The sequence below is a fragment of the Athene noctua genome, chromosome 27 (assembly GCF_965140245.1).
Source record: "Athene noctua chromosome 27, bAthNoc1.hap1.1, whole genome shotgun sequence".
NCBI classification, from domain to species: domain Eukaryota; kingdom Metazoa; phylum Chordata; class Aves; order Strigiformes; family Strigidae; genus Athene; species Athene noctua.
In genome coordinates this window covers 7,150,838-7,173,632 of record NC_134063.1, presented here as the reverse complement: position 1 = coordinate 7,173,632, position 22,795 = coordinate 7,150,838, and the positions used below count along the sequence as shown (strand labels likewise).

Here is a 22,795-nt window from a genome sequence, read left to right as displayed (position 1 = left end):
ATTGAAGGCCCCGCCCCTATTGAAGGCCCCGCCCACCTCCCGCCGCTCTTAAAGGAGCCGCGCGGTTTGGCGGCGCCGCCGCCGCCCGCAGGGAACACGCGGCAGAGGCGGTTCGCGAAGCACCGGGAGCCCCCGGGGGTTTATTGGGGGCAGCAGCGGTGGGGCCTGGGCCCAGGTTTGGGGGTCCCAGGCCTAGGCCTGGGCTAGAGAGCCCCAGGCCCGGGGTCGCGCTGCCGGTACCACCGGGGGCCGCTGTCACTTGCTCTTCGGTTCCCCCGCCAGGTTCAGGGCTGCTCTGGAGGCTGCGGGAGACACGGGGACGGCGTCAGGGCCCGTCCCTGGAGCAGCAGCCGCCCAGCCGGTGGCCCGGGGACGAGCCCGCCCTGGCCACGCGTCCCCATCCCGCTCCCTCCCTCTCCCGCTGCACCGGCAGCCGGGTCCTGCCCTCCCCGCGGGTGGCGGGCAGCTGCCTGCGCCCTGCCCGCACCCCTGGCCCCCAGGTTGCCACCAGCGCTGAGGAAGACACAGACACGGCGGGGCCGGGGGAGGACGCGCGGCGCGGGGGTCTGGCTACGGAGAAGCGGGAGGGAAAGCGCCTGCTCTACCCGGGCCGAGGGACGAGGGGACGGTTGTGCGTGAGCCCTGCCGGCGTCTGCAAGAGCAGGAGGTCGGTTTGGCCAGCGCCAAGGTGGCCACAGCTGGCCACCGCGGGTGGTGGTCGCGGCGGGGCGATTCACGCAGAACGGGCCCTTCTCCCGCCGGCGGCAGCGGCAACGGCGGCTCTTTACATACAGACAAGCTGAGCTGCGGTGCCACCTGGGCCGCCAGCCGGGCACGGCTGCTGATCAGAGTCTGCAGGACTGGACCGGGAGGCGCAAAGAGAAGAGAAGAGAATTACGGAGAGGGGGAGAGCAAGCGCCCCGCTGGGCTCCTGCTACCGCCGCGGGACGGGGCTGCGGCTGCCAGAGCACGGCCCGCGGTCACGGAGAGACCGGCTGGTCCTTAAAACGAGAGCTGCCCGTGTCCCCGCGGGAAACCGCCTGCCCTGGACACGGAGAGGCACGGTGGGGGCCGGGGGACCCGCGTTACCTTCCCGGGCGACGCCGGAAGCCGCGTCCAGGGCTTTGGTGCTGAGGTTGCCCAACACGCTGTCCACGGCCTCGTGGTGCCTGAGGAAGCAGGGCCGGATGACCTTCTGGTAGAGCACCTGCGACCCGTTCCAGGACACGGGGGCCATGCACCACAGCAGGAACAGGCACTGCGGGGAGGAGACGTGCAGAGCTGGAAGGTGGCCGGGCAGAGCTGGGGCAGGGACGGGGCAGCAGCTGAGCTGCTCCAGTCCCCCCCCCAAAGCCTGGCCCAAGGCTGGAGCTCGCTGGAGGTACCGGGACCTCAGCTGGCTCCACGCCGGACCGCGGCCCCACCACCGCCCCGCTAACAGGGCAGAGCCCACCGCGCCTGGTTCCTCCACCGTCAGCCAGCGGGACGGAGGACTCCAACCCCAGCAAGCCGTTACCTTCCCAGCGTAGTAGAAGGGGAACCAGTAGAGGAAGGTGTCGGAGAAGAACTCGGCTATGCTGAAGACGCCGTACACCACCCAGTACGTCAGCCACGTGGTGTCATCCTCCTTGTTGGAGCTCTCGATGGCTTTGATGCTGCGGTAGGAGAGGGGCAGGGCACTGCTGCTGCGGTCCTGCTGCCAGGGTAGGCACCTCCTTCCCAAGTCCTCCAAACCCTGGAGCAAACCTGCCTACGAGGTGCTGCTGCCCCAAGCTGGGACCGTGCCAGGTCCCAATGTTCTCAGGAAGGACTCAAGAGCTTCCAAATCATAACTGCCTGGTCAGTGGCCAGGGAGACCCTCGGCTAAGGGCAGGGAACGCTCCCCAGATGCTGCATGGAGGCTGGACTGGGCCACGGGTACTTACGAGACGTAAGCGGGGTAGGCGAAGCCGATGAGGTTGCAGAGCAGCGAGGCGCCGTAGCCGAACACGAGGTACAGCCCCAGGAACGACACAGAACCTGCCGGCGGGGACAGAAAGGACCGTCACGTCCCTGCTGACACCAAGACGGCGAGGAGAGACCCCGGCTCAGTCTGCTGAGCGGGTTTCTCATCCCAGTAGTGAGAAGAGGCGCGTGCTGGGACCCTCCAGTTGGGAATAACAACCACCCCCGACTAGTTCCAGCACAACCCTCCGCACACCAGACCACTGAGGTGCTCAACACGCCGCTCGCGCAGCCGCACTGAGCCACGGCGCGTGGCAGAGCCTGTCGGGGGACACAGGGGCTCGCTCATCCGTTTGTCTGTCACTGTCCCCTCCCTGGCCCAGAAGGGACTTTACCACAACAAACTCGCAGCGCTTTCAACCTGTCGCCAGCCTGGCCCCAGGCCAAGGCTGCGGAGATGTGGGAAGCGGAGGCTGTAACACACCTACAGTCCAAAGTCAAGGTGTTGAGCTTCTCCACACACGGGGCTCGGAGCCACTCGGTGTTTTGATAATGACTGTTCAAGGACAAGCCTTGCTACTGGAGCCAGCGCCAGGAGCAGCCTTGCTGCCAGAGCTGAGTCTCCTTTCTGCTCCCTGTACACATCTACGCGAGCTTGTGCCGAGCAGCAGCCACTGCTCCTTAAGGATTCAGCCCCCCTGAGAACCAGCAGTTCAATCCTGCTTCCCTGTTATTCAATTAAATCGTTCAAATTAAATGTAAGCCAAGGCTTGGGTCATCTGGAGCCTGCCCAGCCCTCAGCTGCTTGCAGGAGGCAGGATCAGCAGAGCTGGACGAGCCAGGGGCAGCCGGGGCAAGGAGCTCTCGCTGCCGAAACCACGGTCACAGCCCCGAGCCCTCGCTCACGCCTGGGCTCTGAGGGCTGGGGGACGCCAGCACCCAGCAGCTCCCTCCCAGCCTGCCCGAGGCAGCCGAGACACAGACCCCGACGGGGCAGAGGGCAGGAAAGCAAAGCCTGCGTCGAGGGCATTTAGTGTCCCAGCGCAGCAGCACCCCCCTGCCCTGCGCACACACTCCTCCGTTAACGTAAGCGCCTCGCCCTGCCACGGGAAGGAAAGCCAGGACTTAAACTGTCTGTGCTGGTGAATTAGAGGAAAGCCCTTGCTCGGGCTCAGAGGACGGATTATCCCTGCCCTGCTCACTGCAGCATTTCTGCGCCCTGCTCTGGCCCCTGGTGCGGGGCAGCCGCGGCTCCGGGCACGCACGGGGCTTCAGGTCTTTCCCCGGAGACGGGCAGGAGCAACCACAAACCCCCTTTAAGGAAAACTAACAGGCAGGTTCAGGCAGCACTGGGCTTTGTTCCCCCAAGAGCCTTGGAAGGGATTTATGGGCTAAGTTGTGCCCCCAGAGAAATTTATGTAATAGCAAAAAAAAAAAAACAAGTGAAAGGCTTCGCTTACCAAGAAGAGCTGCTGAGGGGGGTGGCCGGAGCCGTCCCACTGTTCCTGTCCTGGCAAGGAGGGCAAGTGGCCAGCGTGATGGCCAGCTTGGCCAGCCCCGGGCCTCGGGAAGGGGACACCGGCCTCCCCCAGGTGATTTTTACCAGCCGAAGGTGCCGCGCAGCTGATCTGGCTGTGCTGCCCAGAGCCCAGGCAAGACGGGCTCCAAACCGCAGCCCGTGGGTCACTACTGGCTCCAGAGATGCAGAACCAACCCGCACGGGTTCAAACACAAATCGGGAATTGTTCCAGAGCCAAAGGAGGGAGAAATCGGGTATTTTTAGTTTAGCAACAGCTTCTCCTTTCCAGGACAGGGACCGAGAACATGGGACCATCACTCCTGGGTGGAAGCGGTGCCTCCGCTCCTCCCCTACCCCAAAGCCCATCACACCCGAGCACGACTAAAGCCCCGGCTCTGTTTTGCTCGCCAGACGCCCAACGCCACACACCACATCCAAACACAACCCGCTCGCAGCGGCACGTGCCCCTTCATGGACCCTTTTCCCCCTTGGAGTGGGGAAACGAGCCCTGCGGCAGGTCAGGGGTCAGGAAACCGCACCGAGAGGTGAAAGGTGGGACACAAGGAACCGCGAAACCCTGAGCCCCTCCTGGGAGGTTTTATATCAAAAATATCGATGCGGAGAACGCAGATGGGCGAATAACTTGGCAGCGGGACGGGGCTGAGGGTCGGAGCTGCAGCGAGGACAGAGGAGAGGGGTCACGTCGTGCCAGGAGGACGCTCCCCAGGGAGATGGCAGCTCGTTTCTCATTAATGAGCAACAGGATCTGGTAACAGCCGGACCTCTGCCCTCCTGCCGGGGACGGAGGCGAGTCCCACCGGGCGAGCGGGACGCGGGGACGGGCGCTCCCGTCCCCAGCACCCGGTCTGACCCGCCACGATCTGGGGGGGTCACCCGCCAGGGAGCAAGGACACTCCCCCTTCCCAAATCAGGGGTCTCGAGGGTCCGGCCGACACCTCCGGCACACGGACCCCGCGCGGGTTTCGGGGTGCGTCTCCCCCCGGGTCGGGGCGCGGTACCTGGCACCTGCTGAAGGCGAGGACGGACAGTGCGGCCACCCCTAGGCCCCCACCCCAGCTCGGCCCTGCTCTGCGAGAGCGCCCAGCGACCCCCAAACTGGGGGCCCGGCCTGTTCGTCCCCTGCCAGCCCTGCCCGTCCCCTGCCCACCCTGCCTGTCCCCTGCCAGCCCTGCCCGTCCCCTGCCCGCCCTGCCCGTCCCCTGCCAGCCCTGCCCGTCCCCTGATCGTCCCCTGCCCCCCCGCAGAGCCCAGAGGCTCGGTGAGGGGCTGCCAGGGCGCCCCAGGAAAGAGGAGGGACCCTCGGGAGGACACCCCACTCCCCCCCCACCAAAAAAGCCAAACCGGGAAGGGCAGGAAGGGAGCGGGCAGCGCAGCCCCGGAGCGCGGCCGGGGGGTCCCGGGGGTGCCGGTCGCACCTGTGGCCAGGTAGAGCCGCCGGACGCCGGTGCGGGCTTCCAGGCGACCCAGCAGGTCCCCGAGCGGCCCGGGGCGATCGAGGAAGCGCTGCAGGCGCTGCGGCACCGTGCCCATGGCTGCGGCCCCGGCCCCGGCCCGAGCCCCCGGGCCAATGCGGCGGCGGGGCGGGGCGACGCCGGGGTGGGCGGGGCGACGCCGGGGGTGGGCGGGGCGACGCTGTCGCCATGGCAACACCCGCTCAACGCCTGCGGACTCGATGGCGGCGCCGCCGAGGCCGCTCCCGGGGCCGCTCCCGGGGCCGCTGGTGCTGGTGGTCGCCGCCGCCGCCGCCCCGCCGGGCCCCGCGTCTACCTGGGCAGCTGGGCCGTGCGGGTGGCGGCGGGGGGCCGAGGGCCTGGCCCGGCGGCTCGGCCTGCTCTGCCTGGGCCAGGTGCGGCCTGGTCGGCGGGCGCAGGGCACGGGGGGGGGGACGGGGGCAAGCCCTGCACCGCCATCCACACCCCGCGGTGTCCCCCCGCCATGTCCTCTGCTTTGTCCCCTCCGTTCACCCCCAGCAGCTGTCCCGGAGCGGCCGCTGGTTTAACGTTAAAATGGGGGCGTTTGGTTATTCCCCGCTGTGGTTTTAAACCCCGGCAGCAGGAGCGCAGAGGGGGTGCGTGTCGCTAACGGCCTCTGCGTGTGCGGGGCTGAGCGAGGAAACCCCAAGGCCGCACACCAGCCGTCCCCAGGAGCCCGCCCTGTCACCAAGGGACACTTTCTGCCCGTCCCGTCATCTACAACTCCACTAAATGCATCTTTCTGAGCTCTGCGGCCCACGCAGAGCTGGCACAGGTATCCCCAGCCCTAGAAAAGTCTCTTACAACAGCTCTTTGTGCCTGCAGGTGATGGAGGGGGAGCCTTATTACCATTTCAAACACCGAGGCACCAGGCAGAAAGCCCTGAGCAGACACTGGGGCTGGAACATGCGCCTGAGAAAAGAGCCAAAGGTAGGGAGGAGGCGGCTGCAGGGAGCGAAGCCACCGCACGCCATGGTGGCAGGCTCTGCCGGCCACCCACAACGCTGCTTCCCACCCAGGTCCTCTGGTTTGAGCAGCAAACCGTAAAGAGACGCACAAAGAGAAGCGTCAGCGTGGTGCCAGCGGATCCCTGGTTCCATAAACAGTGGTACATGGTGAGATTTTGCCGCTCTCTCTTCTAATCCTCAAGCAACTCACCTCCCCGATGCGTAAACAGGACTAATGCTGGCGGTGATGAGGCAGCAGAAGAGGCCTTGAAGGTCACCCGCAGCCTGCTGCTTCCCCGGGGGCTGATCAACTTTAATCCGTTTTCCAGAATAATGACATCAATCCTGATCTAAACATCCTCACTGCTTGGAGCAAAGGGTACACCGGGCTGGGGGTGGTGCTGACCATCCTGGACGAGGGGATCGAGAAGGATCATCCGGACCTGTCTGCCAACTACGTAACTACGACGGGCTGCAGGAACCGGCTCCTGCGGGGCGGGTTGTCTCCAGGGGAGGGTGGGAGCTGGTGCCTTCATCCCACCCGTGGGACTGTGCGGTGGGAACTCAGCCTCGCCGGGGCTGGATCAAAAGGTTTGGTGTCTCCCGCAGTGAATTCTCACATCAAGGAAACGTTAGGACTTGTACACACTCAAGCCCCCAAAATAGACGTAATTACAGCAAGCTGCCGAGCCAGTAAAGCTGGTAAATCCTCACGTGCTCCAAGAGCCAAGAGGAAAGGGTAGGTCAAGCTTAGTTGTTCAAAACAACATCGGTTTTCGTAGTTCCTCTCTCCTCATTGCAGGGGCGGCAAGGCTCCCCCCTCGGGTGACACCCCAAGGTGCCCTTTCTCCCCCCACGCGAGCCTGGGCCCAGCGAAGCAGCACAGTGACACGGGAAATCACACTCCTTTAACGAAACCCCAACAGCTCCAGGTTAACCCAGCGCAGTTGGGGGGGTGCAAAGGGGCCCCCTCTGCCCTCTGCGGGCCGGGCAGGCAGCGAGCTGGCAGGCAGGCAGGGCGATCCCCAGTACCAGGCGAGGGGCGAGGGGCCAGCAGGCGGGCGAGGGGACACAACCCGCGCCGGAGGCCGTTTGCTCATCCCGGTCGGGTTTTTTTTGCAAAAGGACCCCCTGGCAAGTTACGACTTCAACAGCAACGACCCCGACCCCCAGCCCAGGTACAGCGCCGGGGACGAGAACCGGTGAGTTTTGCCCAGCACCCTGGGCTGGGTGCTTTATCTCTCCAGGGTGGGGGCAGAACCTGGCCTAGGCCCCTCCGGCCCCCCCAGGCTCCTGCTGTCCCTCAGGCACGGGACACGCTGCGCGGGAGAAGCGGCGGCTGCAGCCAACAACCAAATCTGCGGAGCCGGTGTCGCGTACAAGGCCAAAGTCGGGGGTGAGCCCTTGCTCCGGCGCGTTGGCGGGATGGAAGTTCCAAAGCAGCTTCAGCACCTCAGGGGGACGTGGGGCCCCGCGGGCTTACAGGGGACGAGAGGGTGCTGCGGTGTTACCCCACATCTGGCCACGCTGCGGGCGGCACCGTGCGGGCTCAGGCTCCCCCGTGGAAGCGAGTGGGCAAAGGGGGTTAAAAGCTGGGAGAACTCACGGGGCTTAATTGCAAAGGGCTTAACGAGGAGCTTCGGGAACCAGCTCCCAGACCTGCAGGAGCGTGATCTCCTCGGGGCAGCGCGGTGGGAAAAGTGCTCAAGGCAACGGGGGGGTGTGAAGTGGGGGTCGGCGAGAGGCCCCTCAGCCCTCCCGCTGGGGGGACACGTGCGAGGGTCCCGCCCAGCCGGAGCCAGCGTGGCCTCGCGAGCGGTGCCGGCCCTCGGACGCGGCTGCTCCTCGTCCTGGCCCTGCAGGTGTGCGGGTGCTGGACGGTCCCATCACGGACGCGGTGGAGGCTCAGGCCCTGAGCCTGCGGCCCCAGCACATCCACACCTACAGCGCCAGCTGGGGCCCCGAGGACGACGGGAAGACCGTGGACAGGCCGGGGGTGCTGGCCACAGAGGCCTTCTACAGAGGGGCCACCAAAGTAAGCTCAGCGCTAGCCTTGGGGGCCTTGCTGGCACAAGGACTCCCTGCTCACCCCCCTCTGCCTCCCCCCGCCTTGCCAGGGACGAGGTGGCCTCGGCTCCATCTTCATCTGGGCCTCCGGTAACGGTGGGATCAACCACGACAACTGCAACTGCGACGGCTACGCCAACAGCATCTACACCCCGTCCGTGGGCAGCGTGCTGGCGGGGGGCGGAGGCCCTGGTACGGCGAGGGCTGCTCCGCCATCCTCACCACCACCTACGGCAGCAGGACCAGCGGCGAGGAGGCGCAGATTGTGAGTGCAGGCCCTCCTCACCCGAGGAGGCAGCGGGGGGCTTTAATAAAGCGTCTGCGAGACCCCAAAAAGCACAAAGGGAGCCAGAGGGGGTGTTTGCTGAGGTTACCTGACTGTAGGCAGCCCGGCCTGCTGGGCCAGCAGCAGGCAGCAGTGCCGAGACCCCCCCCAATCCCCCCCCAAGGTGACCACCGACCTGCACCACCGCTGCACCGACAAGCACACGGGCACCGCGGCCTCGGCCCCGCTGGCCGCAGGAATGGTCACCCTCGCACTGGAGGCCAAGTAGGTGACGTCGCGGCAGCAGGATGGGCCCCAGGGAGAGCCTGGTGCCTCGCCAGGACCTTGCGGGGACAAGGAAGGGGGGCTTTGCTGCCAGGGGGGTTTGGGGTGCGGAGCTGAGGTCTTCCTGGGGTTTTGGTGGGGCAGCATCTTCTCCCAGGCCACTGAGGGAGAGCAGCTGGAGGCAGGAGAGTTCTCTGGAGGTCTCCGGTTCTCCCGTTTTGGCAGCGAAGGAGGTTGTGGGGGCCCAGTTTGGAGGCAGCCAGCTAACTTACCCCCACCACAAGCTGGAAGAACCCAATGTCCCCCTCAAAAGCTACCTCAAAGCAGAGGCCTCCATCCCCACGCCCGCCTCACCTCCAGCCCGGCGCTGACCTGGCGGGACCTGCAGCACCTCGTCGTCAGGAGCTCCCGGCCCTCTCACCTGCAGGCAGAGGATTGGGCCCCGAACGGGGCCGGGCGCCGGGGTGAGCTCAGGGGCAGGCAGGGCTGAGCCCGGCCTCCTCGGGGCGCACTGCCCCGCAGAAACTCCGGCCGGCAGACCCGGGGCAGGAATGGCGGGCGCTCGCTCACGGGGCCTCTCTGGGGTGGGATCTGCTTCGCAGTGAGCCACTACTACGGCTACGGGCTGCTGGACGCGGGGCTGCTGGCGGAGATGGCCAAGGCGTGGGCAGGGACTCGGCCCCCGCGGAGGTGTTCGGTCAAGGCCCTTCACACCCCCCGGTAAGGGACGCACCCCCGGGTCTGGCCTCACCCAGGGACCCCCCCCCCCGTACCAAAGTGATGCTGCGGGAACAGACGCTGCTTCTCCGGAGGGGGGTGGCGGAGGGGAGGAGGTGCCCTTCCCTCCGCCTCGCCCTCGGCGGGACCATCGGCGCCCAGCTCCCCGTCTCCACCAACGTCTCCTCCTGCTCCGGGAGGACCAGAGCATCCGCGCGCTGGAGCACGTCCAGGTCCAGCTGTCCCTGAGCTACAGCCGCAGGGGGGACCCGGAGATGGCTCTGACCAGCCCCATGGGGACCACGTCCACGCTGGTGAGCGCGCGGTAAGGACTGGGGGGACTGCTGGGGGGGCTCCTCTCCCCCACATCAGTAGCTGCTCCTGGCCCCCGCAGTGAACAGACTCACCCCGGTGTCCTGCCACGTCCTGGCAACGCCCCCGACACCGAGAACAGGGTGACCGTAGGGCCCCCGTGGGCTGCACGCCCCCCCTCAGCTCTGCTCTCCTCCAGCCCCTACGACACCAGCCAGGAGGGCTACAAGGACTGGACCTTCACGTCCACACACTTCTGGGACGAGAGCCCCGAGGGGACCTGGACGCTCCAGCTCCAGAGCAAGGGTGACGCCTGTAACACAGGTGGGTCCCCGGGGCCTGACCCCCCCTCGCGGGACTCACCCAGCGCTCCGTCGGACTTTCTTCTTCCTTCCCCCACTTTGATGAGCAACTTGTTGACTTGTTTTCCTGCTGCTCGCGGGCAGGTGAACCCGCTTTTCCTGCGGGGCCACGTTTGTTTGGTTTGAGGCTCTCTCTGGCCAGCAAGGGGGAATGGCTTGTGCCCCCCGCCCCAACAATGTAACCCCGAGGCTTCCAGCCCCACACCCACCACCCTGCAGCCCCCAAACACCACAGGGTGGGAACCAGCACCCAGCCCTGTCCCTCCTGCCCCCAGGTCTGCTGAGCAGCCTCACCCTGCACCCCCACGGCACGGAGGGGCCCACGGCAGCCGGACGCTCGGCAGCCTCTGCCCCGGACGGGTGCCTGAGGCGGGACGCGCGGGGAGCGTGCGAGGGTGAGTCTCGGGGCAGAGGGGTCGGTGCTGGGGCCCCGGGGCAGCCCGGCTCAGGCCGCCCTCCCTCCTGCCCCCCTCAGCGTGCGGCGGCTCTTTGTACACCCACCGGGGCTCCTGCCTGGCCGCGTGCCCTCCGTGCCACTACGGCCACCTCCAGCGAACCGCCACCAGCGTCACCCGCGTCTGTGCCAGCTGCCACCCCTCCTGCTACACGTGCCAGGGCGCTTCGGCCAGCAACTGCACGGCCTGTGCCCCCGCCCTCGACACGCTCACCCGCTCCTGCTCCCCTCCGCTGGCCTCCCGCGCCCAGGAGGGGCTGCGCCGCCGCCTCCTCCCCGTCCTCCTCGGCGGGAGCCTCTCGGCCACCCTGTGTCACGCACTGCCTGGCCTGCTGCGTGTGACACGGAGCCCCTGCTGTCCCCGGGCGGGAAGGACAGCGTGACAGCGGCCCAGGCTGGATCCTTCTCTGCGCTTCCAAAATAAACTGGTTGTTGCCTTTCCAGGCCGCCCTCTCCCAGGGGTCACTTCCCTTCCCGGCAGCGCCCGGGCCGATCCCACGCCGTGTCCCGGCTCCGCAGCAGTGGGGCCACGCTCGCGGCTTCCCTCCCCACCCCACGCGTCCCCTCGCACCCCGCAGGGCCCCCGGCCTGGCATGCTGCTGCGAGGGAACGATTTCCAACAGGGCCAGGCCTCGTGGCTGGGAGCCCTGTGCCCTTTCCCAGGCACGGAGGCTGCAGGGAGGAGGAGGAGGAGGAGGAAGAGGAGGAGGAGATGCGATTTCTCTCCAAGCGGCTTCCCCCGCGTGACCGCCGCCGGCTCCTCGGGCAGAGCAGCAGCAGCCAAACCTGCACCGTGGTGCGGCCCCCAGTTCCCATTTACCCGTCCTTAAAAAAAAAACAAAAACGGGGTGCCAGGGTCGCTGCACCCCACAGCCGCCCTGCTCCCCCCTCCCCAAACGCCCCCCAGCCCCCCCAGGGCTGGCAGCAGCGCGGTGGCAGCTGCGTCCTGGCACGGGGAGCGCTGCCAGCTGGGGCCCTCCCGGGGGCACCGGCACCGCGCCGGGCGCTGGCTCCCAGCCGCAGAGCCCGGGGCTGTGGCACGGCGGGGAGGGGGGGGGGGCAGGCTGCGCCCCCACCAGCTGAGCCCCCCCCCGAGCGCAGCCTGTTTGCGAGCCAAGGAGTTAGAGAGGCAGAGCTTTGTCCAAGCGTATAATAACCCGTGAAAAAGGCCTTGGCCGGATCTCGGGCAGGAGGGGGCCAGGACGGAGCTTTTCCTCCAAAGGCAGCTTGAGAGAGTGTCGGGGGGTGGGGGGCGTCTCTGCAGCGGGATCCCCCAGCCCTAGGGCGGGAGCCACGGGCCTCGCCGCGCAGAGCGCAGCCGCAAACCCGCGCCCGGCCCAGCGCCGCGGGGGGGGTTCGGGCCTGGATGTTCTTCCCCCCACCGAGGGTTCTGGGGTTTGGTCTTTTCCCTCCCTCCCACTCCGGCCTTTTTTTCCTCCATCCTGCTCCGGCCTAGTCCTCGGCGGGCAGCGTGTGGCGCAGGAACCGCCGCCTGATCTCCGCACGCACGTCGGCCTGCGCGGGGAGACACGGCGTTAGGGAGGGCTGAGCCCGAGCGGCCCCGTCCCCCCTCCCCAGCCCCCCCTCACCCCGAGTTCTCACCGCCCGGCCGAGCTGCCCCAGCAGCGGGGTGAGGCGCAGCAGCTCCTCGTCCCGCGGGTCCCCCCACCACCTCGGCACCGGGATCCAGTTGGCAGCCTGGGGAGAGAAGGGCGACCACTGGCCACGGAGGAGCCGTGGTGGCCGCGGTGCTCCCGGGGGTGGGGGGTAGAACTGACAAACCCCCCCACCTTCCGTGAGGGCCAGCGCTGCCGGTACCTGCGTGGGGAAGCCCTGGATGGAGTGGTCCAGGGCCACCGTCTTGGCCAGGTCCCTGCCCAGGCGGGCCAGGTCCTTCCAGTAGCAGCCCCGGGCGCAGAGACAGTCCCGCTGGGAGAGGAGGTGCCTGGTGGGGGGAGGCAGAGCCGTGGGACCCATCCTGCCACGCAAAGTGGGGGGGCCCCCCGGCGGGGCTTCACCTCGGCCATCACCTGATCAGCTTCTTCTTGGGGTCCAGCACAGCCAGGACCTTCTCGGCATAATCCTGCTTCGCGGTTGTGAAGACAAAAATCTGGGGGTGGAAGAAGGTGGAAGTCCCTGCACACGTGTGTGTGTGTCCCCATGCCCCAAAATAGGGGCACCCCACGAACCCCAGGGGAATGGGGGGGTCTGGGTACCTCGTAGATCTTGGACAGGCTCTCCAGGAACTGCTGCACGTGGGGACGCAGCTTCACGTGGACCTGGAAAGGAACAGGGTCCCGGGGCAGCCCCAGAGAACCCCCAGCACCCTCACCCTGACCCCCAAGGTGCCCCCCCCCACCCCGAGAGGGGAACCAGCACCCTGAGCGGGACCCCCTCAGCCACCCTCCCCCCTGGGATTTCAGCCCCCGGGGCCTCATCTACAAGGGGAAGACGTGGCTGCAGAAGTTTTTTGTTGCCAACCCACAGCCCCAACTCCCAGCCCCCCCCGGGGACCCCAACGGCCCAACCCCAGCACCCACCTCGTAGGCGTCTCCCTGGAAGGTCGTGGTGACGGTGGCCGTGGCACCCCGCCACCCGCCGGCCAGCACGGAGGAGCAGACCAGGGTCCCCTCCTGCAGAGCGGGAGGGGAGTCAGACCCCAACCCCGGGGTTACAGCCCCCCCTCCCCAGCCCCCCCCCCCAGCTCACCAGCTCCAGGACGAGGGTGCACCCCGGAACGCTGCGGGTCTTCCGGGGACCATCCCAGCCCGGGGCCGCGGGGACCAGCCTGGCCGGAGGAAGGCAGAGGGTTGGTGGTGCTGGGGGGCCATGGGGACCTCCCCCCCTCTCCGCTGTGTACTCACGGGCTGGGGGGAGCAGGATCCTGGCACTCATCCGTGGGGAGCCCCGAGAAGTAGACACCCTTGTAGTGGGGCTGCAACGGGGGGTTCGCAGGCTCTGCGGGCAGAGGGGGCTCAGCAGCGCAGCCCCCCCTTCCCCAGGCAGTGGTGGGGATACACACACACACACACACACTCACCCCTCTCCTGGGGGCAGGGGGGGGCAGACACCAGCCTGCAACGTTCCCCTTTGTGGCGCAGCCTCACCAGCCGGCCCTGCCTGGGGGTCACGGGCACCAAGGGGGGACGCGGGACACGCTCCCAGCATCGCCCCCCCCGGTCCCCCTCTCCCTGCCGGCTCCCGGCCCGCTGGCGAGCCCCAGCCTTGGCGGCTGAGAGCCCCCGGTCCCCGCTGCTCTCCCTGCGGGGCCTCTTTGCCCGCGGGGTGACTGTCCCCACACCCGCCATGGCTGGGACAGCCGGGCAGGGACACCCCAAACCCGGGAGGCCCAAAGGTGACAGCGCAGAGCCCCAGCCCGGGGGCTGCCGGGCATCGCTCGCTCCAACAGAGCTGCTGGAGCTGGGGGTGCTGCCCTGGGGACCCCCCAAAAGGGTGCAGCAGCCAACACACCCACCCAGAGACAAGCCCCCCAGCAGCCCCCCAGTAGCCATGGGGGGAGGTGGGGGTGGGAGGGGGCACTTTTATAGGGTGGAGGCACCTTTCCAGCCCTAATCAGCCCAAGGAGCCTCCACTGGTATCACTCAGGCTTTACTGGGACCATCTGGGGAGCCCAGTACAGAGCCCCACCTGCCCCCAGGGCTCATCTCTGAGTCCTGGTGATTAATTACCCGATGTCTTAATGACCCTCCTGAGCTGGCAGCTGCCACTCAGGGCACCCACCCCGGGTACCCCCCAGCCCCGTGCCTAGTTTGGGAACAGTCACCAGCGACACGAGCTGGGAGAGCTCAGCACCGGCTCCAAACCCACTCCTGGATGGGTGCAAGAGCACCCACAGCCCTCCCGGGCACGTCCCGTCCCGACACGGGCCCCGCCGCTGCACCCGCCAGCCCGCGGGTTGGGTTACGGGCGAGGGGGCTCTGGCACAGGGAGGGACCCGCTCGCCTCCGCCGGAAGAGAGATAAGCGGCAGGTCCCGACCTCGGAAGGCAGAACCTGGCCCGCGTCCATCTCGGGGACAGGGACACGCCGCTGGGCGGGCGCGTCGCTCAGGGGCTCAGCACGGGGACGAGGGAGGGGACCCCCCGCCCAGGCACCCCGGGGTGGGGAGGACGTGGGACACCCTGGCCCCGGCCAGGAAGGGGCACACAACGAGCGAGGTGATATATGGGTTTATTTTCTGCAAAAAAATAAATTACCACCCTCCTCCACCCCCAAATTGACCCCAAGGACGGCGCGATGCCCGGCACGGGGCAGAGGGCAGGACTGGGGGGGCCCTGGCCCCTCCCCGGCCATGGAAAGGACTCGGAGCAGACAGGAGCATCTCGGGGTCCCGCCGGCCGCCCCCTCCCCGGGCGATGGGGCTCCGAGCGGGGGGCTCAGGGCGGCCGGGGCTGGGGGCAGTGCTGGGCCGCCCCCCGCACCAGCCGCTCCTCGCGGGGCGTCCAGGGCCGGGCGTAGCCGTCGTCCTGCAGCAGGAGGCGGTTGAGCGTGCGCTCGTAGTTGACGTGTCTCCGCGCCATCAGCACGTACTGGCCCCCCTCCCGGAGCGGGGGGCAGCCGCAGGTGTTGGGCACCCACACGTATTCCCGGGGCACCAGCGGGAAACGGTGCCGATACGGCGTCTTCACCTCCACCTCGTAGCGCGTCTCCTGCCCCACCAAGCGCCGCGCCAGGATCCGGCCCTGGAAGACTGTGGGGGCGAGCACAGGGCGGCCTGAGCCGGGCACGTCCCCGGGTGTCACCCCGAGCCCCTTCCCACCCCCGGCGCCCACCGAAATCGCTCTGGCAGAAGTGCCGGATGCGCTGGGAGCGTCCCTTGGCCGGGCGGCACCTCCCGCATCGCCCTGCGGGGGCAAAAACTGCAGCAGTTTAGGGGGGAGAGGGGACACAGCACCCCCAACCCCCCCCCCTGCAGCACTGCGAGGGGGCATTGAGGGTCCACACCCCATAAGGAGAGGGCACACAGGGGGTTCCTGAGGAGGGTTAAGTCAGGGGCCCTTTTTAGGGTCCCCGTTTCATGGGGAAGCCCTGGGGCTCCCCAGGACCCCCCCCAGCAGAGAGCTCAGTGGAGCGGGGGGCTGTGGGGACCCCCACGGGTGAACAGGCACCTGCGGCAGCCCCGGCCCCGCTCTGGCCGGGGGGGCTTCTCGGCGGCGGCTCCGTGGCAGAGCCCCAGGGTCGGGGCGGCAGCGCGGGGGCCGGGCTGACCGGGGGCTCCTGTGAGGGGGGGCTGCCGGCCCCCCGGGGCTGGGGCTGCCGCAGGGGGCTGGCGTCACCACGGCCGGGCTGGGGGTGACCGCGGGGCAACCAGAACTCATACTCGATGCCAGGGTTGGGCTCCTGCAGCAGGACCTGCGCGGGCAGGGGCAGAGCTAAGGGGAGCGACCGGGGGGCCGGGGCCGGCTGCCCCCGTCCCTGCGCCGCCCCCACCCTCACCATCAAGTGCAGATCCTCGTCCGTGGGTCCGGGCCCCTCCAGGCTCTCGGTGCCGTCGGGGGCCCGGGCATAATGCAGCCGGGTGCCGGCCACCTCGTACGGCCCCGGCCAGGCGATGGACCAGTCTCCGTTGAGCACGTAGCGCCCGTCGCTCGTCATCAGGGCTGCGGGAGGGAGCGTGTCCAGGGGCTGAGCGCCGATCGGTCCCCGTGCCCCCCGCGCCGGGGGCAGCCCGGCCGCCTGGGTCCCCACCGGAGGCCTCTCCCCGAGCGGGGAGGGCAGCGTGGGCTGGGAGAGCTGCGCTCGGGGCTCGGGAGAACTCTGCTTTCTTGGAAGAGCTTGGCTTCGGTCCCAAGCTGGAGCCAAACCCTGGTGTGCAAAACCCCCCGAGCCCCCAGGCCCCGGTGGGGGACGGGGCCCCCACTGCAGCGGGAGGGGGACTGGGGGGGTCTGGGGACGGGGGTCCCAGTCCTGGTCCCACGGTGACTGACCTGGCCCCGCTCCAGCTCAGCCCTTCCCGAAACCCACGGCCGCGGCCTCTGGAAAACTGCCCCGAGCGCCAGCGAGTTCCCTGGACCCAGGATGCTCGAAACAGCATCTGAGTGGGGGAACCGGCACAGCGCGGGCACCCCCACCCTGCCCTGCCTGCGCCCACGGGTGGCACCACCCAGGACCGACTGGGACGGACTGGGACTGACTGGGACGGAGACAGGACACGTCCTACCGAGGTAGTTGCGGCTCTTGTCCGTCACCTTGATGTGGGTGGCCCCAGCTGGGATCTTGGTCACATTCATGTACCCGAAATAACCTGGAGGGGGCAGGGGGGGGGCAGAGTCAGGGCAGAGCCAGGGCATGGCCTGAGGGGACAGTGTGGGAACAGGGGAGGGGATGGGGCAGGAGGGGACGGGGCTCTGGGGCAGCCCCAGCCCCATCCCAGGCACCAGCAGCATTAACCCAGCCAGGCCCCACGTGCTGGGACATTTGGGGCACCCAACGGTGGCCCTGGGGGGGGCCTGAGCTGCCATCGGGGGCTGTTTGCCCTCACGGGCATCATCGTCCCCGCAGCCTGGCCAGGCACCCCATGGACCGTGTCCCCAGGGACCCCCGAACACCCCCTGGGGACCCCAGGGGTGCCCCAGAGGAGCGATAACCTCTGCGATGAGGGAAAACCACCCCAGCGAGGGGAGGGGACTCCTCTGAGCCCACCGTCCCTGTCCCCGCGTGCTGAGGACAGGGAGCGATCGGGGACGACGTCCCGGCGGCGACAGGGCAGACGGAGAGGAGCCGGGGTGACGGGGGACCCAGGCGCTGCCTTGGGGACACAGACGGGGGACGGGAGGACAGGGGAGCCAAGAGCCAAAGCATTCACCCATGGAGGGGGCCGGGGCAATGGTTCATTCACCGGAGGAGGGCTCCGCGCCCTGGAAGAGCCGGTGCACGAAGAGACACGTGTCGTGGCCGCCGCCGCACTGGCCGCAGGCGTCGGGTCGCGCGCCCGAGCCCAGGATCCCATCACAGCCCACGCTCTGCGGGGACCCGAGACGCGGCCTCAGGCTCGGGGGGTCAGAGCTGGGGGGATCCCGGGGCGGGGGGAGATGTCCCAGCCCCACGCGCACCCACCAGGCAGCGCCCGCCGACGCAGAGGTCCGGGGAGCCGGGGCCGCAGCGGGTGCCGTCCAGCACCCGGCCGAAGGTGTAGTAGAAGTTGTGCCCCACGGCCAGGCAGTTGAGGTCGCAGAGGTTCGGGGCTGCCGGCGCCGGGCGGGAAGGGAAGGGGGTGATGCCGCGGGAGCCGTGGCGCCCGCTCAGCCCCGGCGGTGCCACCCGCCGCCCCGGGGACTCACCTCCGTGGAAGGGCACCCAGCGGTACCGGCCCGGCGTGCCCAGGACGGGCTTGTTGTCGTAGAGGGAGCACTGCATGGCACGGAAGGGCACGGAGCCGCCGGGGCAGCCCTGCGGGAGCGGCAGGATGGAGCCCGGTGGCGCGGGGGGGGGACAGAGCCCAGCGCGGGCCCCGAGGTGGCCCCGCCGTGCGCCACGGCCCTCGCACGCTCACCTGGAGCTGGCAGAGCCGGTACTGCCGCGGGTCGCCCGGGCACGGCTCCTCCTCGGCGGATCTGCGGCCACAGCCTCAGCGCGGAGGGGCAGGGGCACGGCCCCCCCGGACAGCCCTGCCTGCACCCCGCACCCCCACCGGGCACCCCCCCGGCCTCTGGGGCCAGGACGGCACCGAGCCACCGAGCCACGAGCGCGGCCTCCCCACGGGGCAGCCGGAGCGGGACCCACGATGTCCCGCGTGGGGCCGGATCCTGCCAGAGCTGCACCCCAGGATGGAGGCACCAGAGTTGGGGTGTCCCCCTCCCTCCCCGTCCTCCCCCCTCCCAAATCAGGCTGAGGTTTGGTGCCCGCGGGGACGCTGCGGAGGAGGTGGCAGAGCCGTGGCCGCCCCGCCGGGGTTTGGGTGCTGCGGGGGGTGCGGGGACGCCCCGGGGGGGGCCAGGCTGCCCCGTCCCGCACTCACCGCGGGCACCTCCGGGTGCGGAGCGCGACGCCGTCGCCGCAGGAGCTGGAGCAGGAGCTCCAGGGTCCCCAGGGCCCCCAGACCCCCCGCGCCGGCTGCCGGCGGGGCCGAGCAGGGGCTGGGGGCTTGGGGACCCGCGTCGGTGTCCCCAGGGCCGGGCCCTGCGCGGAGGAAGGTGCCGGTCAGCGCCGGGGCGGGGCTGGAGGAGCCCGGGGGTGCCACCGCGCACCCCGACCCCCCCTCACCTGCGCTGTGCCGACGCCGCAGCCCAGGCTGAGCCAGGCCAGGAGCAGCAGCCGCCACGGCCGCCGGCACCTGCGGGAGCGGGAGCGGGGAGCCCTGAGCCCCGGCGGCCCCAGGGAGCGCGGGGGGGGGCAGCGGGGGGCCCCACATCCCCGCGTCGTGTCGGTGCCGCCAGCGCTGTCGAGGGCTGGGGTGGGGGGACGGACCCCAACGAGGGAGAAGGTGGCGAGATGGAGGGCTGAGGAGCCCCCCCCCCCGGCAGGGATGGGGGGCCCGGGGCCTCCGACGCCGCCAGCGGGGCCACGCGGGTGGGCGCAGCCGAGCGGGCGACGCCGCGTCCCGCACACACGTGCCCGGGCGGCTGCGGGCACCCGACGGCACCGCCGCACCCACGGCCCCGCGGCGGGAGCCGGGCCGGGCTCGGGGCCTGCCGGGACAGGACCAGACCTGTGCGGCGGGGCTGGGGCTCCGCGTCGCTCCCTGAGCCGGATCCGGCCCCACCGTGGGGTGAGCGGGATGGGGGGGGGGCTGTGGGAGGGGGGGGCCCCCGGGTCCCCAAGAGCCTGACCCTGGAGAACCCCAACCTGCCCAGCCCGGGGGTGCCGGGGTCCCCGCCCCGTGCTGGGGAATCCCCCGGCCCAGCCGGTTCCCTCCAGCCCCGCAGCTCCCACTGGAACTGGGGGACCCCCCGGCAGGGCTGGGGATTGGGGGGGGGGGGGGGGGGGGGGGCGGTGCCGTCGCTCCGGGGAAAGGGGGGGATGCGGGGAGGGGGTCCGGACCCCGGTCGAGTGGTGCCAGGACCCCGCTGGCGGCCGGGGGCGGGGGGCACCGCGTGCCTCAGTTTCCCCGCAGGAGCGGAGCTGACCCGGGGCGGGGGGGGGGCGTGGGGGGGGGCAGTGGGGGTACCTCGGCGGTCCGCGAGGGGTTAAACAGAAATCGGGACCTTACCCGGCACCGTGGGGTCCCCCGCGGGGGACCGGGGCTCCCCGACACCCCCACCCGGCCATGCCGCCCCTCGGCCGGGGCGTCCCGGCGGCTCAGTCCCGGCCCGGCGGCCCGGCGGCGGGGAGGGGGGACCCGGGACGATCGGGCATCGCCTGCGCAGCTCCGGGGGGGCCGGGCGAGGCTTCCCCCCCCCTCTCCTACCCCCCCCCCGCTCGCGTCCCGTCCCTCCCCGCCGCGTTATTAATATCCAGCCCCAAAGGTGCGCCCAGCCCTCCCCGGCCGCCCGTTAACCCTTCGGGGCCCGGAGCTCCGGCGGCTGAGGGGGGGCTGCTGGGGTCCCGGGGGGGCACAGAGGGGTCTTCGCAGCATCTGACACCCCCCCCCGGGACCCCACCAGTCCCAGCTGTAGAGGGGAAGGGGCAGACAGGACCCCCCCCTCCCTGGTCTCATCCTGATCAGGACCCTCCCGGTACCCCCTGAGGCTGGGGGCATCCCGGGGGGGGTGGGGGGTGGTCGTAGTGGGGGTCCCCGCTTAGTGATCGGTAGATGCGGCGGGATCTGCCGGGGGGGGGCGAGCTTGGGGTGCCGGGGACTGTCAGAGCTCAGGGTGCTGGCTGCCCCCCCCCCCCAGCACCCTCGGGCCCCGTGGGGCAGCCGCAGGCACCCCCAGCCCGGAGCTGAAGGGGTTACGGTGCCGGGGTGCGGGTGTCCCTTGGGGTGCCCCCCCCCGCGGGGCACAGCAGAGCGGGCAGGATGGTGCGGGGGTGCGCGGGGGATGAGCTCCCGGGGGGCTACATCGCGGACACGGGCAGCGGGACCCTCTACAAGCGGGGTCAGCTCCTGGGAGAGGTAAATCCGCCCCCCTCAGCCCCATCCCTGCACCCCCAGCCGGACCCCCACCCCAGCCAGCCCCCCCTCCCTGCTCGGCACCCCCCCAGCACCACACACCCGCACCCCAAGGGGCTGCGGGGGGTCCCCGAGGTGGTTCCACTCCGAGGGGGACCCACCACGTCCCCTCTGGGGAAGGGGAAACTGAGGCAGGGGCCTGTGGCCAGCAGTAGCCACCCTGGGCTCCTCAGTCCCTGAGGAAGGGCACGTGGCTGGGCCCCCCCCAACACTCGGGGCCCCCACTTCTGCCACAGCCTCTCACCCCTCGGGTCACTGGGGGGGTGTGGGGCTGCTCACCCCCACGGGACCCCTCGTCGCAGGGGGCTTTTGGGCGCTGCTACCAGCTGGCGGACGTGGCCAGTGGCCGGGTCTATGCGGCAAAAGTCATCCCGCGAGCCCGGCTCGCCGCCGCGGGCGTCGCAGAGAGGGTGAGTCGGGGGGGGGGGACACGCACGCAAAAAATCCCCAGGGAGGGAGGGGGGTGATACCCGCGGGGACCCCGCAGAGCCCTGCCCTTGTCTCGTCCCTCCTTCCCGGGTGGCGGGGTGGGTTCCCATCGCTGCGCCCCCAAAGGTGGGTGCTGGGGTGGGGGTGTCCCCAGATCCAGAGGTGGTTTGGGGGTCGGGCGGGGGGGGGGCTCTGCCGGGCTCGTGCCGCTGCAGGTGGAGCGGGAGCGGGAGCTGCACGGTCGCCTGCGTCACCGACACATCGTCCGCCTGCACCGGCACTTTGCCGCCGGCTCCCACCTCTACCTGCTGCTGGAGTTCTGCAGCCGGGGGGTGAGCGAGAGCCCCGCACCCCAAAACCCAGCAGCACCCCCCGCACACCGGGGCGGCGCCGGGGCCCCGAGCTGGCGGGTGGTCCCGTTCCTCAGTCCCTCGCCCACATCCTGCGGGCGCGGCGGCGGCTGACGGAGCCGGAGGCGCGGTATTACCTGCGGCAGATCATCTCGGGGCTGCGCTACCTCCACGGCCAGGGCATCGTCCACCGCGACCTCAAGCCGAGTGCGTGGGGCGGCGGGGAGGAAGAGGGGGGGCGAGGGGAGCCACGCCGGCCCCCCCCAACCTCGGGCTCACCTCCCGCCGCAGGTAACTTCTTGGTGACGGAGAAGATGCAGGTGAAAATCGGGGACCTGGGGCTGGCGCAGCGGGAGGCACCGGCCGGCCGGCGCTGGGGGTGAGTGGGGGGCTGCGGCGCTGCTGGGGGGGTGCTGGTAGGCTGGGGGGGTGACTCCCTGTGTCCCCAGGGCGCTCTGCGGGACACCCAACTACCTGGCGCCGGAGGTGCTGGACCGCAAGGGCCACGGGGTGCCCTCGGATGTCTGGGCGCTGGGCTGCAGCGTGTAAGCGGGGACGTGGAGGGGTGGGGGGCGGCAGTGGGGGGGCTCCAGGCCCTGCTGAGCGGCTTGGAGCCCCCCCCCCGCCCCCCAGGTACGCGGTGCTGACGGGGAACCCCCCGTTCGAGGCGGCCGAGCGGCAGGAGCTGTACCGGCGCATCCGGGCGGGGCGGTACCCGCTGCCCCCCCACCTCTCGCCCCGCGCCCGGGCCCTCATCGCCCTCCTGCTGGCCCCCGAGCCCGCGGCCCGGCCCAGCCTGCGCGACGTGCTGCAGCACGGCTTCTTCACCCAGGTGTGGGGGGGACACGGCGGGGAGGGGGGGACGCAGCCCCGGGGACACCGCGGGGGAGTCAGTGCCTCTCGCCCCCCCCCCAGGGTTTCACGCCGGCCAGGCTGTCGCCCCGCGCCTGCCGCTCGGTGCCCGTCCTGGTGGGGCGGGGGCCGCTGGGCAGAGCGCTGCGGGGGGCCGCTGCGGCGCTGCCGAGGGGGTGGCCGTGCCCCCTCAGCCCCCCCGCCACCGAGAGCAGGTTTCTCGGCAGGACCCGAGCCGCGCCAGCAGCCGCTTCGGAAAAACTTTATTAGTGCTGGGAACCGTCTAAAATCCAGCCCCTGAAACAAGCAGGGGGGGGGACACGGGCCATTCCCAACGGCACGCGCACCCGTTTGCCCTTAAAAAAGGTTAAAAGAATAAAATTAAAAAATAAAAACAAAGCCAAAAAGGGCCTCTCTGCCCCACCAGCCAGGCAGGGGATGGGGACGAGGAGCCGGGTGGGGGTCCCAGAGCTCACCCGCACGCAGGGAAGGGCAGCGCTGGAAGCGGCCCCCAGTCCCCCCAGTCCTCCCAGTCCCCCGCAGCTGCAGCCTCCGGCAGCACCCGGGGTCACTGCCAGGAGGAACGGAGGCAGCCGCGGGCTGGGCCGGAGGGAGGGAAGCGCGTGGTTTCCCTCTTCGGATTCGAGTTCTCTCCCTCGAGAGAAAAGCTGGGAAGGGAAACGCTGGAAGCTCGGTAAAACGTGACACGTAACACATGCGGCCTCCAA

General features: G+C 70.0%; 4 protein-coding genes across 5 annotated transcripts; 2 read left to right on the top strand and 2 right to left on the bottom strand.

The window, feature by feature from the left end:
• Positions 1–111: 111 nt before the first annotated feature.
• Positions 112–5,065, bottom strand: REEP6 (receptor accessory protein 6). Of its 2 annotated transcripts, XM_074927874.1 has the most exons (6): positions 4,900–5,064; positions 1,926–2,019; positions 1,517–1,655; positions 1,090–1,258; positions 793–860; positions 112–302 (listed from the first exon to the last, which is right to left on the bottom strand). In XM_074927874.1, the coding sequence occupies exons 1-6, from the start codon at positions 5,012–5,014 to the stop codon at positions 285–287; spliced, it is 603 nt and encodes a 200-aa protein (XP_074783975.1). In that variant the 5' UTR covers positions 5,015–5,064; the 3' UTR covers positions 112–284. The 2 variants fall into 2 exon arrangements, with proteins under 2 accessions (XP_074783975.1, XP_074783976.1); XM_074927875.1 differs by lacking the exon at positions 793–860 and having other exon boundaries at positions 4,900–5,065.
• PCSK4 (proprotein convertase subtilisin/kexin type 4) lies at positions 5,052–10,748 on the top strand. The gene is given in 19 exon segments (XM_074927711.1): positions 5,052–5,069; positions 5,174–5,292; positions 5,294–5,330; positions 5,782–5,886; positions 5,976–6,071; positions 6,233–6,361; positions 7,029–7,105; positions 7,211–7,299; positions 7,766–7,938; positions 8,021–8,144; positions 8,147–8,235; positions 8,420–8,520; positions 8,881–8,984; positions 9,123–9,242; positions 9,386–9,439; positions 9,442–9,562; positions 9,749–9,873; positions 10,187–10,306; positions 10,387–10,748. Coding segments are annotated over 19 exon segments (2,163 nt in total).
• Positions 10,749–14,630: 3,882 nt separating this feature from the next.
• ADAMTSL5 (ADAMTS like 5) lies at positions 14,631–19,712 on the bottom strand. The gene is made up of 12 exons (XM_074927894.1): positions 19,534–19,712; positions 18,588–18,657; positions 18,343–18,503; positions 17,878–17,938; positions 17,666–17,774; positions 17,442–17,569; positions 17,224–17,347; positions 16,546–16,629; positions 15,822–15,985; positions 15,494–15,737; positions 15,158–15,229; positions 14,631–15,075 (listed from the first exon to the last, which is right to left on the bottom strand). Exons 1-12 carry the CDS (start codon positions 19,590–19,592, stop codon positions 14,762–14,764), a joined length of 1,590 nt encoding a protein of 529 aa, XP_074783995.1. The 5' UTR covers positions 19,593–19,712; the 3' UTR covers positions 14,631–14,761.
• A 571-nt stretch (positions 19,713–20,283) lies between these two features.
• LOC141970827 (inactive serine/threonine-protein kinase PLK5-like) lies at positions 20,284–22,485 on the top strand. Its single transcript, XM_074927709.1, has 7 exons — positions 20,284–20,379; positions 20,739–20,846; positions 21,081–21,197; positions 21,293–21,422; positions 21,507–21,594; positions 21,665–21,760; positions 21,849–22,485. Exons 1-7 carry the CDS (start codon positions 20,284–20,286, stop codon positions 22,366–22,368), a joined length of 1,155 nt encoding a protein of 384 aa, XP_074783810.1. The 3' UTR covers positions 22,369–22,485.
• The last annotated feature ends 310 nt before the right edge of the window (positions 22,486–22,795 follow it).

Coding starts and splice junctions, on each gene's coding strand:
- REEP6 (XM_074927874.1), bottom strand. CDS start 5,014: ATGGGCACGGTGCCGCAGCGCCTGCAGCGCTTCCTCGATCGCCCCGGG. Junction 1,259..1,516: donor CCTTCTACTACGCTGGGAAG/GTAACGGCTTGC, acceptor TCCTCCCCGCAG/TGCCTGTTCCTGCTGTGGTG. Junction 861..1,089: donor TTCCGGCGTCGCCCGGGAAG/GTAACGCGGGTC, acceptor CTCCCGGTCCAG/TCCTGCAGACTCTGATCAGC.
- ADAMTSL5 (XM_074927894.1), bottom strand. CDS start 19,592: ATGGCCGGGTGGGGGTGTCGGGGAGCCCCGGTCCCCCGCGGGGGACCC. Junction 17,570..17,665: donor CTGGGTGCCCTTCCACGGAG/GTGAGTCCCCGG, acceptor CGGCGCCGGCAG/CCCCGAACCTCTGCGACCTC. Junction 15,076..15,157: donor CTTCTGCCAGAGCGATTTCG/GTGGGCGCCGGG, acceptor TCGCCCCCACAG/TCTTCCAGGGCCGGATCCTG.
- LOC141970827 (XM_074927709.1), top strand. CDS start 20,284: ATGGTGCGGGGGTGCGCGGGGGATGAGCTCCCGGGGGGCTACATCGCG. Junction 20,847..21,080: donor CCGCGGGCGTCGCAGAGAGG/GTGAGTCGGGGG, acceptor GTGCCGCTGCAG/GTGGAGCGGGAGCGGGAGCT. Junction 21,761..21,848: donor TGGGCGCTGGGCTGCAGCGT/GTAAGCGGGGAC, acceptor CCCGCCCCCCAG/GTACGCGGTGCTGACGGGGA.